Source organism: Lemur catta, chromosome 26 (assembly GCF_020740605.2).
Source record: "Lemur catta isolate mLemCat1 chromosome 26, mLemCat1.pri, whole genome shotgun sequence".
NCBI lineage: Eukaryota > Metazoa > Chordata > Mammalia > Primates > Lemuridae > Lemur > Lemur catta.
This window is the reverse complement of record NC_059153.1, coordinates 6,785,485-6,802,566: the sequence shown is the minus strand read 5'-3', so window position 1 is coordinate 6,802,566 and position 17,082 is coordinate 6,785,485. Positions and strand designations below refer to the sequence as shown.

Below are 17,082 nucleotides of genomic sequence, written 5' to 3'. Positions count from 1 at the left end.
GCTTCCTTTGGTAACTGTTCCGACTACCTCGGGCCTCCCGCAACTCTGAGCCCGTGGAGAACCTCACACAACTTCCAATCAAATCAGTTAGGAAAACCGCAGCTCTCAGAGAAACACAGACATCAAAGACCACATTTTGTTATCCGATTGTTATTTTCTCTTCTGGCCAAGGCAAGCCAGCTCAGCACCCTCCAGTAAGTGAAGAAAGGAGGACACTCAGCTGGTCAGGGACCATGTAAAAGTGACAATATAAACACATACCTGGTCCTCTCCCTCCACTTGTCTGAATGTGGCTCCGATTAAATGACGAAATAGTATCGGTTGGAAACTTCTGATGTTCTCTCTGTTTTGCTTGATCACCAAATCCATTTTCTTTTGAATTATCTGACTTATAAACTGTGGGCTTTTCACATCCTTAAAAAGACAAAAATGTATCATTCCCTTCCCATCAGTAGAAGAGATGTTTGAATCACTGTTTCAGATGTTTTTTAACTGTAGACAAAATTACCTAAAACTTAGAAGACTGACATTGCTTAAGCATTTCTACAAGCTCTGTGATGCATCCAAAAATGGCCTAACTGCTTTGGACTTTTCCAGTTTACTTAATCACTTAGAATTTACTGCTAGAAAGAGCTACCAGCCAAGCAGCCTCTTCTGTGCCTGTGTGACCCAAACAGTAGGTGAGTCCTGCAGGTACTTCTGAGGCCACTCGTGAGGAAAAGTTCCTTTCTACAGATTAACAGCAAATGCTAACATTTTCCTGAACTCCATTCTCCTGAAACTTGAATTTGAAATTATCCTGAACATTCATTTTATATCCAGTGTATTAATATTCCTAGTTAAATGGAAACACTGAAAAATTAAGAAAGACAAGAATTACCCATGTTTTCTGCGCCAGACTTGTACTGGGACCAGCTGACGACCTGCCTAAGTGCGTCTTCGGTGGAAACCGCTGTGCCCTCCGGGTTCGCGTAGAACAGGAGCAGCGGCTGAAAGTGGCATCGGAGACACTTGGACACAACGTCTTTCCACCTAGCGCCAACCTTTAAAAAACCACAGCGAATTAAAATAAAAAATACCCCACTTGTAATCAATGTATTATATGAAACTCAGAGACTCTGACCTAGTTTGTATTTAAAAAAATTTTAAAGACATTCAGATGCTACCAGTTCATGTGTCCACCCTATTATATGACAATTAATTGTATTTAGTAAACAGTCTAAATAAAAATCTTTTAAACGTTATCATTTCAAAATTGATGGGAAAAGATTACAGACTTTCTATAACAAGTCTTAATTGTCAAATTTTAGAAGATTTCCATACACATGGTTGACTGACTTTCGGCAAAGATCTCAGGGCTTCAATGGAGAAATACTAAAGAATCTGTTCAACAAATTATGCTAGAATAACCGGACAGCCATATGAGAAAACGAACTTTAATCACATACCCTACAAAATACAACACTTAACTCAGAATAGATCACATAAAAACTATGAAACTTATAGAAGAAATCAAAAGACAAAATCTTTATAACCTTGGAAGACAAAGATTTCTTAGGATACCACCCAAACCACAGGAAAAAAAATTATAAAATGGACTTCATCAAAGTTAATTAATAACTTCTGCTCTTGCAAAAAGGCACCAGTATGAAACTGGAAAAAGCAACATACACCTAATAAAGGAGTGGTATGCAGAACAAATTCCTACAACTCATTAACAAGAAGATAATAATACTGGCTAAACATCTGATCAATCAGCACATGAAAAGATGCTCAAAACCAATCACAAGGGAAATGCACATTAGAGCCACAGCAAGGTGATACACAACCACAGGACGGGCTCAAATGAAAGACACCAACACAAGGTGCGGCCAAGCATGAGGAACAAGGGACTCTTATGCATCGCCTGTCGGAAACGCAAACTGGTTACCCTCGCTTCAGAAATCAATTTGATAGTTTCTTGTAAAGTTTAACACGCACTTAGCACACAACCCAGGAATCCCACTTCTGGGTATTCTCTAAGAGCAATGGAAAAAAAATATGTTTCCACACAGACTGTTCACACTTCAACGAGTGAATGGATAAACTGTTGTACGGCCATGAAATGGAACACAATAAAAGTGAAGCACTGATACAAACGGCACGAATGAACCTTAAAGACCTTACGCTGAAGGAAGAAAGCCAGAAACGTACTGTAAGAGACCATTTACGTAAAACTGCAGAATGGCCAAACTCATCTACGGTGACATCAGTGACCTCCAGGGCCTGGGGCAGAGAGGGGGGACTGACGGCAGAGGGGCGTGACACAGCTTTCCTGGGGTGACGAACGTGTCCTGCATACTGATTCTGGTGTTTACAGAGGTGACCACATGCATCAAAACCCAAACTGCACACTTAAAACGGGTGCATTTTAACGTTTGTAAATTATACCTCTATAAAGTTGATTTGCAAAACAAAACCAACCAACCAAACAAAAAACCCCTAAGACATGCTCGAATACTTTTGCAGGGAAGAGGCCTTAAAAAAAAACCTCAAGGAGCTTTTTCAGACTCCACGTACTCAGCTGTTTACCCTCCTCACCTGGGATTCTGAGACTTGAGGAGTCAATTTCAAAAAAAAACCCAAAACACCTCACAGAGTGATTTATACGCCCCATTCTTCTTTTAAATTTTGACAGCTTAAACTGCAGAGATGCAAAGTAGGAACTCTAAAACACTGCTACGCACGGACTCAAGACAGAACTTCCAATAAACTCCTGTATCAAGTGCTGAGTAATTCAAGCAAGGTACAGACTTTAGAATATGAATACCAAAATTTTTTCAACAGCTTTATTGAGATATATAAAATAAAATTATCTAGTTACAGTAAGTCAGTGAGTTTTGACAGATACATACAATCACGTAATCCTCATCCCAAAATCTTCCCTTGTACTCCCTTTGCAGTCTCCGGTAATCACTGATCTATTTTCTATACCTTTGTTTTTTCCTTTTCCAGAATTCCACATACATGGAATCACAGTATGCAATCATTTACACCTTGCTTCTTCCACTTAGCATAATGCTTCTGAGATCTGTCCACAGCACTGCATATACCCATACATACACGGAGGGAAACAAAACACAGTGGAAATCAAGCAGGCGGAGTAAGGAGGAGGGAAGGGGCAAAAACCTACCTAACGGGGCACAGTCACCACTACCTGGGTGACGGGCACACTCAGTCCTGACTCAAGCATGACAAAAGTGATCCATGTAACCAAAAACATTTATACCCCCATAATATTTTGAATTAAAAAAAGACTAGCATGTTTTCATCATTAGTGATATAAAACTATTGTGAATCATCCACAAAGAAACATATACTGTAACTATGTATCACTGACAGTTACATATGATCCCTAACATTCATTAGTCAACTTTTATTAGTCTGGAAATGGGCTGGTTTGAAAGTTAACTTCAAAATAAACTAAATTTAAAGAATAAAAGGCAGTTTGAAACTGATAGTTATCATTATGCTCATCTATTATTATTTTACATAATATAATTTTGAGTATCATTATATCATATATCCCTAAAAAGTAAAAACCGCAGTAATAATTCCAGTTAGTGAAAGTGCCACTTACCTCTTTCACGTTTGCATCATCAAAAAACACCCACTTGGAACTCTTGGTGTGAAACGCGAAGGCACAGTAATGCCGGCTGGTGTAGCAGATCACACCGACAAGGTGAAGTTCACTACTCCTGGCATTTTCATCAGTGACTCTGTAAAAAAGCTGTTTAGAAAATCAGTAATATAGATTTAATACTATATATTTTAAAAAATGAGGAACAATAATTTGATGAATCATTAGGAAAAAGATCTCTCATGCATCCTGCCCCAATCCAATAATACATTACTCAAGGCACCACTAACGTTGTACAGAATTACTACTTTTAATTCATCTACAGGAACTTCAAGTCTCACAAAATGAATTCACTACAAATTAGTTTAGTAATATAGCATCTAAATATATGACTGATACTTTACATATAGATAAACTCAAAATGTGGATAAATTGCACATTCCTGGTAATTCTTGATTGAATCACATATTTAAATATATTTAAATACACATTAAACACATTTTTTAAAAGATAATCATCAAAAATTTTTAACTGTGACATAAACAAATTCAAAATATATTAAGAAAGTAACAAGCATATTAAGAGACCAGTGCTACAGATGAATTTTAAATCTTAAAGTTTTCTAGATTAAAAATATTAATATTTATAACCATGATCATACATATAAAAAATAATCTACCATCATCATCATTCTGGAGTAAAAGAGGGACAGGGCATGAGACACTTATAGTCTGTAACTGAGAGATATTCCAGTTAGCCTGATTTGACCCTTTATCTTTACTAGAGCACATCTGAATATTATTTCCCTTAAGAAGAAATTTAGTTCTGAAAAACAAAAATAAGAGTATCCAAATATATGAAGATGTTTCAGAGGAATTGAAAAATAAAAGAGAAAAGAAAAAGAAAGGTTAAGCTACCCCAGGAAGATAAAGATGTGTTGCCAAATTCCGAACAACATCCTCCGTCAAGTCGGAATGCTCAGAGTCCCAGACCAAACCAATCGTAACAATCTCTGGGCAATTCATCAAAACACGGCGGATTTTTATTTTTTGGCCACAGTTACTCTACAAAAAAACACAAAGGCAAGTTTTGAAATTGTCAAAAAATATAGCACAGGCAAGGCCTTATACAGTTTGTACTATACAATGACAATCTTTACATATATCTGAAATTTACTTCTTCTGTATACTAGAAACTGACTTCTAACAAGCTATTTGTTTTAATTATTGATTAAATAGTAAGTTTACTTTAAATCAAAAAATATTCTTTGATATTTTTGTAAATCTGTTAAAATAAGAATTCAATGTAAAAAAAGCAGAAATAAAACCCTTGAAGTCATTAACAATTTAGATGAAAAAATAATAAAATTTATCATGTTCATTTAAAAAAAGAAGAAACTTTCTCTCCAATCAAATGACAAATTTCAGAACTTTGAAAAGATTCAATATACGCTACCTTAAATCCTTCACAAAATTAAGTTTTTAAAGAAAAAAATGTTAAGATAAATAGCTCACATGGTATAAAGTTATCTAAATTAATATTTTTAAAAATTCTGTATGAGAATATTTACATGACCATTTCTGAATGTCTACTTTCAAACTTACATACACAGAGGCAGTCTAATATTCTCCAAATTACACTTACAGGACATTTTCTATAGTCATCTGTTGTATTTGCTGCTTGTAGCAATTCTGCAAACATTTCAGGTTTAAAGCGTTCATGCCTTTCCACCATTCTTTCAACTTCATTGCTATAAAAAAAGAAGCAGTCCTAAATCTGGCCTATGAACTTAAAACTTTAATAAATTACACAAGAAAAATACGAAGTTGTCAATATAGATGTGCATCACTTTTTCTGCCTAAAACATGACTGCGTCTGAAAAATCAGCCACAAAGTGTATTTCCATAAAGTAAAAAAAGTATTAAATTTGGCAGGTGTATGATGAAAAAATTTAGGCCAAGTATAGAATAAAGTAATACAAAGTTATATTTTTGTTTGCAACTACATGAAGGTCAGATGCTCTGTCTGGAGGTATTTCTAAGGCGAATGTTTCTTTTATACTATAACTTAATAAGGAAACTTGAGTTTAAACTCTGCCCTAACAAGAACAAAACTGTGGGAAAGCCTCCCTCTCTGGCCCAGCGTTCCCAGAAGCAAAGTTATCAATTTCAGCTAGAAGGCCCTTTGCTGATTATATGAAGAAGTCACAAAGTTATCTAAGCCAGAATTGTGCCTTTTGTTCCTATTATGAACATTAATCATTTTGGTCATTAAAAGGCAGGCCTTTTAATACACTACAGGGAATCTATGCCATTCTTTATTCAACTTCTCTAAGAGTCATATTATTTACATGTCAAGGTATTAAGTTCCTTTAAACAACTACTCAAACATTTCCAAAAAGGAATGTAATGTGAGCTGAAAAGCCCTTACTAGTTTCCATTCTAGATGTTCTGGTTTTACTTAACAGTAACGTAACTACCACAGAGCTGGATGTATTTTACAGTTCAATAGTTTAAATAACCTACAAGTGTTCGGTAACAACTAAAAGTACTCTTCCAAACACTTCTTAAGTATACTAGAAAGCACTAAATCTGATAAGCTCGTTAAAATTGCACATACTGGTTTTACAAAACTGACAGCACTAGAGTAATAGTTAACCAGACAGATTCTGAACTCAGACAGACCTGGGTTTCAATCTTAATTCATCGCTTACCAGATTAACCTCATTAAATCTACTTCTTCGACAACAAAATAGGGCTTTTGTTAAGATTAAAAATGACAATTACATAAAGCCTGGAACATAGTGGGCATCCAATAACTGGTACTCAATACTTAATACCAATAAAAAGGAAGATACTAGAATTAGAATTCAAAGTCTGTACTCCTGCAACTTGCAGTGTGGACCAGGCAGAAATTGATGGTGATCCAATTCTTAGTACCTAAGATACTGCCTCAGAACACTGTTATTTTACACAAGAGTTTCAAAGTAAAGTTAAAATTTTACATTTTTAACTTGTTCAAACAATATCCTCCTCTTCATACAAATTGAAAAACATGACTGACAATTAACTACAATTGACTGAAGTCTAGAAATGTTCAGTTTTCCAACTGTTGCATATGTAAGAAAGATAATAAACACATCCAAATAACCATGTGGTTATTATCCAATAATCTTTAAGAAATAATGTGTTATGCCCAAGAAAGCAAGGAAGTTAAATAATAGAAAATGGATGAACACACAATATTCACTTTGCGCACACTGATAAAAATATTGACAGCATTTATCAACTGTTGCACTGATAGATTCTAATTGATAATTATTCATCCAAGTTATATCTTTTGTATTAAAATATCTGCAAACATTTATGATCTTATTCAATGTTTACCACATACCAAATATATTTATACTCTCAAATACCTGTTGGAAAGTGTTCAAACAATCTTTATTTACATTATGTAAGGTCTAGGGATTGTTTTCGGATCCTAACTGGCTAACGTTTCCTGGACAGACAGGAAGAGAGGGAGGGCAGTCCCACAGGCAAATTTTTATGTGAGGTCAATGCTGAGCCCTCAAATGTGATAACTTGAGAACTATGTTCACATTTTTCTTTCATTTCTGCTTACTCTAGCGTTTACCACCATGAAGGGACACAGTAGAGCTGACAGGACACGTGGCCATTACAAAGGGAACATCTTAACAGCAATGAAGAAACCATGTGCAGTCCCGTTTACCGCTGAGTTTGCCATTTTAAGCTGCCCTTCACAGTTCCAAAAACTTGCTATAAATATAAACAGATAGAAATTTTGACTAGTATTGTGTACATTTCACTAAGTGATACATACTTTAGGCCAAATTACAAACATCCAACTGAGAGAGATATCATTCAGCACCTCTGATGGTAGCATATCTGCTAGCCTCAGAGAGGGGAAATTCATGTGTGTTATGGTTTTACAGAATAAGTGCTCAGTGTGCTTAAATGTGTTATTAACATCTTCGGTAAACATGCTTTAATGGGTTCTTACCATAGGGCTGTTGTAGAAATGTACCGCACAAATTCTGTAAAAGGTAGAGGATCGGATGAGGCTCCGCAGCTACGACACACACACTATAGGTGAAAACATATGTTTAATCTATCGATCATAACACGTAAACACAGCATCTAACAAAACAGCTAAGCCATCTCACCTGTTCATAGAGAGTCATAGCAAACTTCTGGTGAGTGATACAGGACTTCGAGGTACACATGTCTGCGTCTCTGCCTGGCACGATGTGAAAATGAATCCTCTCCAGTATGTTTTCCTAATTCAAAAATAAAGACAAATGGGCTACTGATCTTGCAGGGAAACCTCCAAATGCTATCCTTTTTAACTGAAGATTCTCCAGAGCATAGATTTAGGAGTGCCACACATATTGCTGCCTTTCAGTTTTCCTCTCCAGTCCACACTTTGAATGTTCAATTATTCACCTTTTGAAGCGTTAGCTTAAAAGAATGTTGTTTAATGAAAGAAACATCACATGTAATATATGATTTTAATAGATTTTTAAATCCTTTTAAAAAACCAACCCATGGTGGCTAATATCTAGAATTTAACGTCAGAAAACACATTAATACTGTCCTATATTCTCAGCATTCTCATATTGAGAAAACTCAGATAACTTCTCAAAACTCCTACGTGGATCATCCACTCCACGTGACTTACAGCACAGCACAGGCTGTGTACCTACACTGACCCCACAATGCAGGCGAAGTCCTCTGCAGCAAAGTTCCTATGAATGTTCAGATTTATAACACAGATCCATCAGGGGTATTTCTTTAACATAATAATCCTTCTTTTTATCAAAACTTAACCAATGGATTCTTTTCATTAGCTAACTTCTCCCTCCTCTGCCCCCAAAATATTTAAACCATTCCATAATTCAAGCCTGAATTTCTAGACATTACATAAATTATCACATCATGTATTAATACATTTCATTTAAGTGAAAGTAACACTATAAACTTCAGTATTGTATAAAATGTATTTATCTTTTATAAACAGAAGAAACATGAAAAGTGTATTTTGTTCCTGTGTGTGCCATTATTGACACATTTTAATCAACATGGAAGTATGCCAGGCAATGTGCTAGTCAATGATCTTTCCATCTGTTTAGAAAAAAACCATAAAGATGCTCATTTTTTAAAAAAAAAAAGGTAAATAATAACACATAAATGCCCAGTGGATTCTACAGTTATTAAATTCTACAGAAATTCAGGGAATGGATTGGGATGATTTAGTCATGTATTATCTGGGAGGCATGACCTAGTCTGGACTTTGACAAAATGATAGATTTAAAAAGTTTTGAGGATATTAGGAACTTGAGCAAATGCTGTTAATCAGGAATATAAAAATTGTGTAAGAGGAACACAATGGAACCACCTCATTAGGAAGAAAAATTCAGAGGGGAAGCAAAGAGATAAGTTCGAGTTTAATTGTAAAGGGCCTGAAAGATGAGAATAAAAAGTCTACATTTGAATCACAGAAATATTTGAAGAGTAAGCATTGACCTAAAGAAATTTATATTAATCTGGTTATTTAAAAACAGACCATAAAGGGATAGGCTGAATGGACACTAGTAGGAGGCTTAATTACGCTGAGAGCAAAGGCCTGAACCAGAAAGAAGTGGTGGTAGGAAATATGGAAAGGAAAACGTTTTAAAAGCGTTGGTGAAGAAGAATTCACAGAATTTGCTAAACAGGAACAGGACCAAGAACCAAGAGAGAAGAAATGGTTACATTTTAAACGAAGCTGACATCTATGTTACTGAGACATTTAATAATCAACACGCATACTTTAGAACGTATATAAGGTACGCATTGATCAGAGAAATGCTCTGCCTAACAACATGGTACCTGGAGTGCAGGTACGAGAACTGCTGCCCTGGCAACTGCCCACCAAAGCCCCCTTCTTCCCCCCACGAGAACCACTGCCCGTAAAGAGAACTATCGCTGCTGGGAACACGTCACACGTGTGAACCTTCTGGAGGCACAACCCTGACTTAGGTGATATCACTCATATTTAGTAAAGCTTTTAGTGGCCTAATACTTGGTAAAAAGTAGAGCAACACAAATAATCAAAACCAAACATACAACACAAAACACAGATGGATTTAAATGGAGCCTCGAGGCTGGGTGTGGCGGCTCACACCTGCAATCCCAAGTGCTTTGGAAGGCCAAAGCGGGAGGATCTCTTGAGGCCAGGAGTTTGAGACCAGCCTGGGCAACGTAGGGAGACCCCATCTCTACAAAAAAAAGTAAAATTAAAATAAAACAATTTGAGCCTTGAAGGATAGGTAAGGCATGGGTCCACCAGCCAGTTCCGACACTTCTCCATTGTTGTGAAGTTTTTCATTTGTCTCAAAATCTGCATCATGTAAAGCTGTGGTCCTCAGCCCTGGGAGGGTCGCAGCCTGCGAGGGGCCCACACAGCAGCAGGGAGCAGGCGACACTCGATTGTACCCACACCGGCTGTCCCCAACCCGCCTCACCCGCTGCCCGAGCTCCGCCTGCCACCCCCGCTGCCCACCCGCCAGCGGGCACAAACAGGTCGGGGACCTCGGATATGAGGAATGCCTCCTCATGATGAGCAGCAACACTCACAAAGCACTCTGCAGCGTCATCCATGAGGCCCAGCTGAAACCGCTGCTCGTCTCTGAAGCTCTCGGCGAGAGCGTGCCGGATGTTATCCGAGGGCAGCGCTTTCTCCTGGCTGTGCTGGAACTGCGCGAATATCGTCTGGGAAGCAACAGGGACGTCAGTAAGTTTGGTGCCAACAACTTTAAAAACATTTCAATAATTTCACTACAACATAGAGATGCTCTTAGAAACTAATACAAAACAATTGTTGGCCTGAAATTCCATACGGAAATTGATTATTCATATAAGCAGAGACATGGTTGAAGCAGCCTCTAAATCAACTGTCAGCGAGCATAAAAATTAAACACACACAGTTCTCAGGTCCCGGCCTCAGAGATTCTAACCCAGTAAGCCCGAGGTGAGGCCCGTTTTTAAACTGTTCCCCCACATGATGTTGATGCAGGTTTTTTAAGGAGCAGAGTTTTGAGATTAACTAAAAATATACTATAAGAATTAAAATGGTGCTAACCAAAAATAAATACATAATCACATAAAATTAGTAGGAAGGAATTCACTAGCCTTTAAAAAATAAAGTTAAAGTAGCCTAAAGAAACCTTTATGTTATTTTTTGAGACAGGGTCTTACTCTATCAGCTAGCCTAGAGTTTAGTGGCTTACTCATAGCTCACTGTAGCCTCGGTTCTGCCACAGTCCGTGCGACAGAGATCAGTCGTTAAGGGCAGCCCGCGTGCAAGGAACAGACCGGACGAGGAAGAGCACAAAGGAACGTGCAGGCGTGTTCTGAGGCCCCTCGACTGCCCCCACCCCTCAGCACACCTGCCGCCTCTCTCGTGCCCACACGGCTTCTGCCACCCGATTCCACCACCTCCAGGCCCTCGCAGTGGCTGCTTCTCCGCCTGCCAGGGAGGCTCTCCCGGCACCTGGCCTGCAGCTCACTGTCACCTTCTCCAGGTCGAGTCAAACGTCGCTTTCTCCGTGAGCCTTCCTGCCACTCAACACCCCCTGCGCTCCTTCCCTGCCGTGTGGTTCCACTGTTACAATTAGCATCATCCAATATACTCTTTATTTTGCTTATTTTTTGTCTCCTCCCCCGTAAGAACATAAGCTGCATAAGAACAAGGATTTTTATCAGTCTTGTTCACTGCTGTACCCTCAGTAACTACAGAAGGACCCAAAACTCAGTAGAAGCTCAAAAAACATCTGCTACAATGAATAAAGAATTATTTCAAAATGAAAAACACAGCGTTCCTAACCATTTTATATTACTTACAATATTAAATTTAAACTGCACTATGAAAACATCAACTGAGTAAAGTCACAGAAGTCATCTTCAAAACTATAAATCGCTCAACAGTGAACTTCAGTTACAAACAAATTGACCGAATAGGTCAACTGTCGAAATTAGATTTTTGGAGAAGACAATGGATAGTAATTTTTTCAGAACTATTAAAAGGTTACCTTCAATGCACAAAATATGCAGGCTTCTCCCTGGCAAACGTGCCCGGTCAAAACCCGCAGGCTGCGCCGGAATATATCTAATTGCCATAAAACCTGAAAAACAGTGAGATGGGAAGGAAAAAGAAACACAGATTTTTCTCCCTGTGAAAAAAGACAGATTTCGATATTTTAAAGATTATAAAAGGTGAATAAGTAACTTCTTTCACTCTCCTGTACATAATCAGATATACACAACCACTAGAAATGACAGTGAGTATACTGCCACCACATACGTGTTAAACACATATAAAAGACGGATTTAGGAGATGCTGTTTCACATGAAAAGCCACGACAGGCACAGAACAGGGTGAAACTGACTCCGCAGTTAAGGGTTTGATACGAACAGGAAACACGGGATACTAAGCAGAGGATTTGGCTGAGACGTGAAAGAGGAAGTGACTCTAATACTTGGAACAAACCGAGATCTAGAAAGGAAATATCACTGGACTTTAAAGCCAGAGTGTGCAGAACAGGGTCAGCGCCCCGCGGCAAGGGGAGAGAGTACGTGGGGCTGTGAGCGACCACAGCACACCGAAAAGGAAAGGGGCCGTCCGTGCGGTGATTAGGCAGCGGTCAAGAAATAACCTGATACATTTGCTGCGATTACCCCTCCATCATCTGCTACTAACAGACAAAGACAAAAGAAACAGAAAAGACGGTAACTGTTGAACTAAATCAGCCCAGTACTCAAGATCATTCTGAAAACCCTGCATTCTGTACAACGGGGTGATAACAGTGCCTGTCTCGTAGAGTCCCCATAAGGATTAAATAACAGGTGACAACCTGTGATGTGTGCAGGGCAGGGCTGGCACTCAGCTGGCACCCAGTGGACACCAGCGGCCATCTGTGCCTTTTACTATGAGGACAATAAACAAGACCTTCAAGTGTCCCTAACCTTTAAGTCATGTCCTCAAACAATATAACTAAGGAAATCCATTCATGGTCTCTCCCAACTAAAAATATTAATAAAAAGTTAATAAAAACAAATTGGTTTTAATGTTTCCTGTATTTTCAACTACTCTGTAACTAAAGGTCACTTCAGAATTTCCCTTTAAAAGGTGCTTTTTCTTAAAGCATAACTAATGTGTTCCATTCATCTATCAGAAATAACTCAGTGTTTTGAAAGCACTGATAATGTTTAGTAACTTTCTTGCATCTCATATCCTATCAAACCATAAAAAAAACACTGAAATCCATTTTGCCAACTGAGGTGCAGATCAATGACAGCACAACCTCAGAAGCAGTGTGGCACCGTGCCTGGTGACACGACACCTGAAGGCTAGTCACCAGGTGCTCACTCCAGCTTTACCGTTTCCCAGCTCCTGTACTGACTCAGACAAAATGCTTTCTGGACTCAGTTTCCTCATCAGTAAAGTATGGATAAATGTAGCACCCGCCTCTTCGGGCTGTTAAAAGGATTAAACTAGGTGACACATGTAATGTTCAGTCAAGCTTCTAGTACACAGTAACAACACAATAAATGTTAATTATTAAATATTATAACTTTGCTTCTAACTCAGAGAAGTTAAACCACCCTGAAATGCCCCACCTACGTAATTGTGCTGGTTTCTCAACAGATAAAAGTTTAAAATATTCAGCCAAAATAAGACGCCCTCCATCATCTGTTCATATAGTTAGTGAAGTCTTTCAAACGTAACTAGAATGTTTTCTGGTACTAGCAACATTTTTAGATTAACACTGGATCAAACTACAGAAAAAACATTTTATGTGATTTCTTTAAAGTTCTCTGTACATTACAATACTCAAAATAATAGCATAAAGCCTGTTTTAACAAATCTCTATCACAAAATAATTATTCTAGTTAATCCTTATCCTATTTCATTTAAAAATGTTGATTATAGTCTATTGCCTATTTTAAAAAATTAAACTTTAAGCTAGTTGTTGAATTAATTAGTTTCTACCAATATACACTTTTTTCCTTTTCACTATTTGCAAGCCAAAATTTAAATGGTGCCTAACAAAATTAATGTAGTTATTGTTGAATGTTTATACCTATTTCTTATATGATTATTCCCAAAAGATCAATATAAACCTACATACACCTTAAATAAAGGAATGCAAATCTTTCATCATATACTCCTCACTCCAAAATAATATGAAACACAGCTTAAATATTAAGTAGCAAGAAATGGCATATAAATTCATTTTTCTGACTTACATTAGATCCATGACATTTTAATCATGTCTGCTTTTAGTAATTTCTCATAAGACTCATAAGACATATTCCACAACTTATTTCTCAGCAGTTTTAATTTTAAAAGTATTAATCAAATTGCATAGTAACATTTGTATTTTGAATTTTTAAAAGCCAGGCTTTTTCTGACAACAAGGTTATTTGAAAAGTTATTTTGTCAATGAGGATTAGCTTTGTGAATTAGTTTATATGGCAGATGTCTTAACATCAGGGGCCGGCAGATACCCCCAAATCTGCTCGAGCTGGCGGGCAGAGGACTACAGAGAGAGCTGCACAGAGAGTTAGCACCAAGGACAGGTAGAAGCCCCCTGACCCTCCAGCATTTGGGGGCATAATATGAGGAAACTGCCTGAGGCTAGGGAAAGAGATACCCCAAAACAGTAGAGGAAATAGTGCCCAGGATATGCCTGTTCCCACAGCCAACGTGGAAAATTTCACAGTCCACACAGCACTAGTTGAAGGATCTCAACAGCAGAAAAATTAAACTGAGCATAAACACAGCTCTGTCCTGCCGCACAAAGTTTAAAAGTAAAATGATCAAACCGTTTCCAAATAAATTTAACCCTGTGCCAGAACAAAGTTCAAGATTATTTTTAAGCATATACAAATATCCATAACCCAATATGGTAAAATTTGTCTGACATCCAATAAAAATTACCAGGTATCCAATGAAATGAGAAAATACAACCCAGAATGAAGGAAAAAACAAAAACAAAAACAAAAACAAAACGAACAATTGAAACTCACCCAGAATTTACACAACAGAATTAGAATACAAGGACATAAAAATAATTATTACAACTGTATTTCACATGTTTAAGAGACTAGAGGTAAGAGACTGAACATGCTGAGACAGGAATGAGATTTTAAGAAAGCCCGTATCAAACTTCTACAGGTGAAAACTACAATGTCTAAGATACACTAGATGGGATTAACAGCAGATTAGACACACTGCAAAGGAAAAGATTAATGAACTTGAAAACATAGTAATAGAAACCATACAACATAAAACAGACGGAAAAAAACATCAAGAAAGAAAACAGAGCATCAGTGAGCTGTGGGACAACTTCAAGCAACCAACTACACAAGTATACGTAATCAAAGTCCCCCAAAGGAGGGAAGAGGCAGAAATAATAGCCCAAGAGTTTCTAAATTTGATTAAAATTATAAACTCACAGATCCAAGATGTCTAACAAACCCAAACATAAGCAACAAGAAAACTATATCAAGACACATCCTAATTGCTTTAAACCAGAAATAAGGAGAAAATCTTAAAAGCAGCGAAAAAGAACAAGTTAGAGACAGAGAAGCAAAGATCAGAATAGATTTTTCATTAGAGGTGATGCACACTAAAACACAGAGAAGCAAAATCTGTTAAGTACTGAAAGAAAAATGTCAACTTAGACGCTCTTTTTTTTTTTTTTTGAGACAGAGTCTTGCTTTGTTGCCCGGGCTAGAGTGAGTGCTGTGGCGTCAGCCTCGCTCACAGCAACCTCAAACTCCTGGCTCAAGCGATCCTCCTGCCTCAGCCTCCCGAGTAGCTAGGACTACAGGCATGTGCCACCATGCCCCGCTCATTTTTTTTTCTATATATATTTTAGTTGGCCAGATAATTTCTTTCTATTTTTAGTAGAGACGGGGTCTCGCTCTTGCTGGTTGCGAACTCCTGACCTCGAGCGATCCTCCCGCCTCGGCCTCCCAGAGTGCCAGGATTACAGGCGTGAGCCACCGCACCCAGCCAACTTAGACACTCTTTAATGAGCAAAAATGTCTTTCAAAAACAAAAGTGAAATGCAGATTTTGTTGATACAAAAGCTGAAAGAATTCATTCCCAGCAGACCTGCACTATAAGAGAAATCCTTTGAGCAGAAAAAACGTGGGTATCACATGGAAATATGGATCTATGCCAGGGAGTGAATGGGCATCAGCAACAGGAACTGTGAAGGCATCGACGGTCGTCACAGTAAAGTGCAGTGGAATGCTCACTTTTTCAAAAAACACATCCCCACAGGAATACTTCTCCATCTTCTCTACCACGTAAGTTTCCTTACTCAGAATCTTCTCCTATTCCAAGATGGTTTTAGTCTCCCTTAGCTAGACACACTATTTCGGGAGCTAAAGAAAGGACAGAAATAGAGGAAAAAATATAAAAGTGGAAAAGAGCAAGAAAACAGCTAAGAGGAAAAGATATGAAATGATAAAAGCTCTCTCTCACAGCCTGATTCAATCACAAGGATTTGATTCCAGGTCTTTGGGTATCTGATACTTCTACATCCAGTGTCATTCAATAAATATTTTTCTGCATTCCTCACGGTACTTAATGCCAGTGGGATGTTTGAGCCAGGACAGTATATAATAAATTAGAATTAATGCTTTCCTAATACCAATTTCTTCTCTTTCCCTGGGCGAATTAAAGAACTTTCAGGTTGGATAACTGTCCTAGGCAGAGTGTGACTGAGAACACAGGTCTGAGTCAGATGTCTGCACACCTGACACACTCTAGATGTGTTTATTTATCAAATGAGCTAATCAACCAATACTTTTCTCTCTCTCCTCTCAGTTTCCAAGAGAAAAAAAAATGAATATATGTAGAAAGTGATTCATTTTAAAAGAATTCTTTCAAGGTATCTTCCAGGGTCAACAGAAAAACATTTCACATTCTAACTCCTCCTCATCTTCAGGATTCTACAGTCAATGGTCAGAAGAACACAGGACCCTACAAAATATGGAACCGCTGAATAAAAACTATTGTTATACATAAGAGAGGACATTCACCTAAGGCAGAAAGCTGGTTAATACACATATGTTAATTAAAAGAATTCCAACAAGGATTGATGTAAAATGGATTAACTTTCGATTTAGCCAAAACAGGGGTGCCCAAATTAGGATTCCATGGAGATGATTTAGGGCCACAGCAGGAGGGGAAGAGAGTTCAAGTACTGAGACCAAAAACTCTGCTTTCTCATTTCAATCCCAGCAGCTCATTTCTGTTTATCCTAGGTACTGAGATTTACCCTGGATTTCCTTTTCTTAAAAAAGGGGGCGGGGGTGTTAGCTGAATAAAACAAAAATTTTCACATATTTTAGAAAACTATTCCTAATCTACTAAATAAACAT

The 17,082-nt window shown here is 37.8% G+C and overlaps 1 protein-coding gene across 3 annotated transcripts in view; it reads right to left on the bottom strand.

Annotated features, from left to right (window-relative positions):
• USP53 (ubiquitin specific peptidase 53) overlaps nt 1-17,082 on the bottom strand; it is a 52,484-nt gene that overhangs the window by 18,252 nt on the left and 17,150 nt on the right. For 2 of the 3 annotated variants that reach the window (XM_045537348.1, XM_045537347.1), the window contains 9 exons: nt 11,712-11,804; nt 10,258-10,392; nt 7,806-7,919; nt 7,643-7,725; nt 5,264-5,369; nt 4,537-4,683; nt 3,620-3,769; nt 881-1,043; nt 262-414 (listed from right to left, as the gene is read on the bottom strand). In XM_045537348.1, the coding sequence (XP_045393304.1) occupies nt 262-414; nt 881-1,043; nt 3,620-3,769; nt 4,537-4,683; nt 5,264-5,369; nt 7,643-7,725; nt 7,806-7,919; nt 10,258-10,392; nt 11,712-11,804 (1,144 nt within the window). The remainder of the gene's footprint in view (nt 1-261; nt 415-880; nt 1,044-3,619; nt 3,770-4,536; nt 4,684-5,263; nt 5,370-7,642; nt 7,726-7,805; nt 7,920-10,257; nt 10,393-11,711; nt 11,805-17,082) is intronic. The other variant, XM_045537349.1, reaches the window with a different exon arrangement.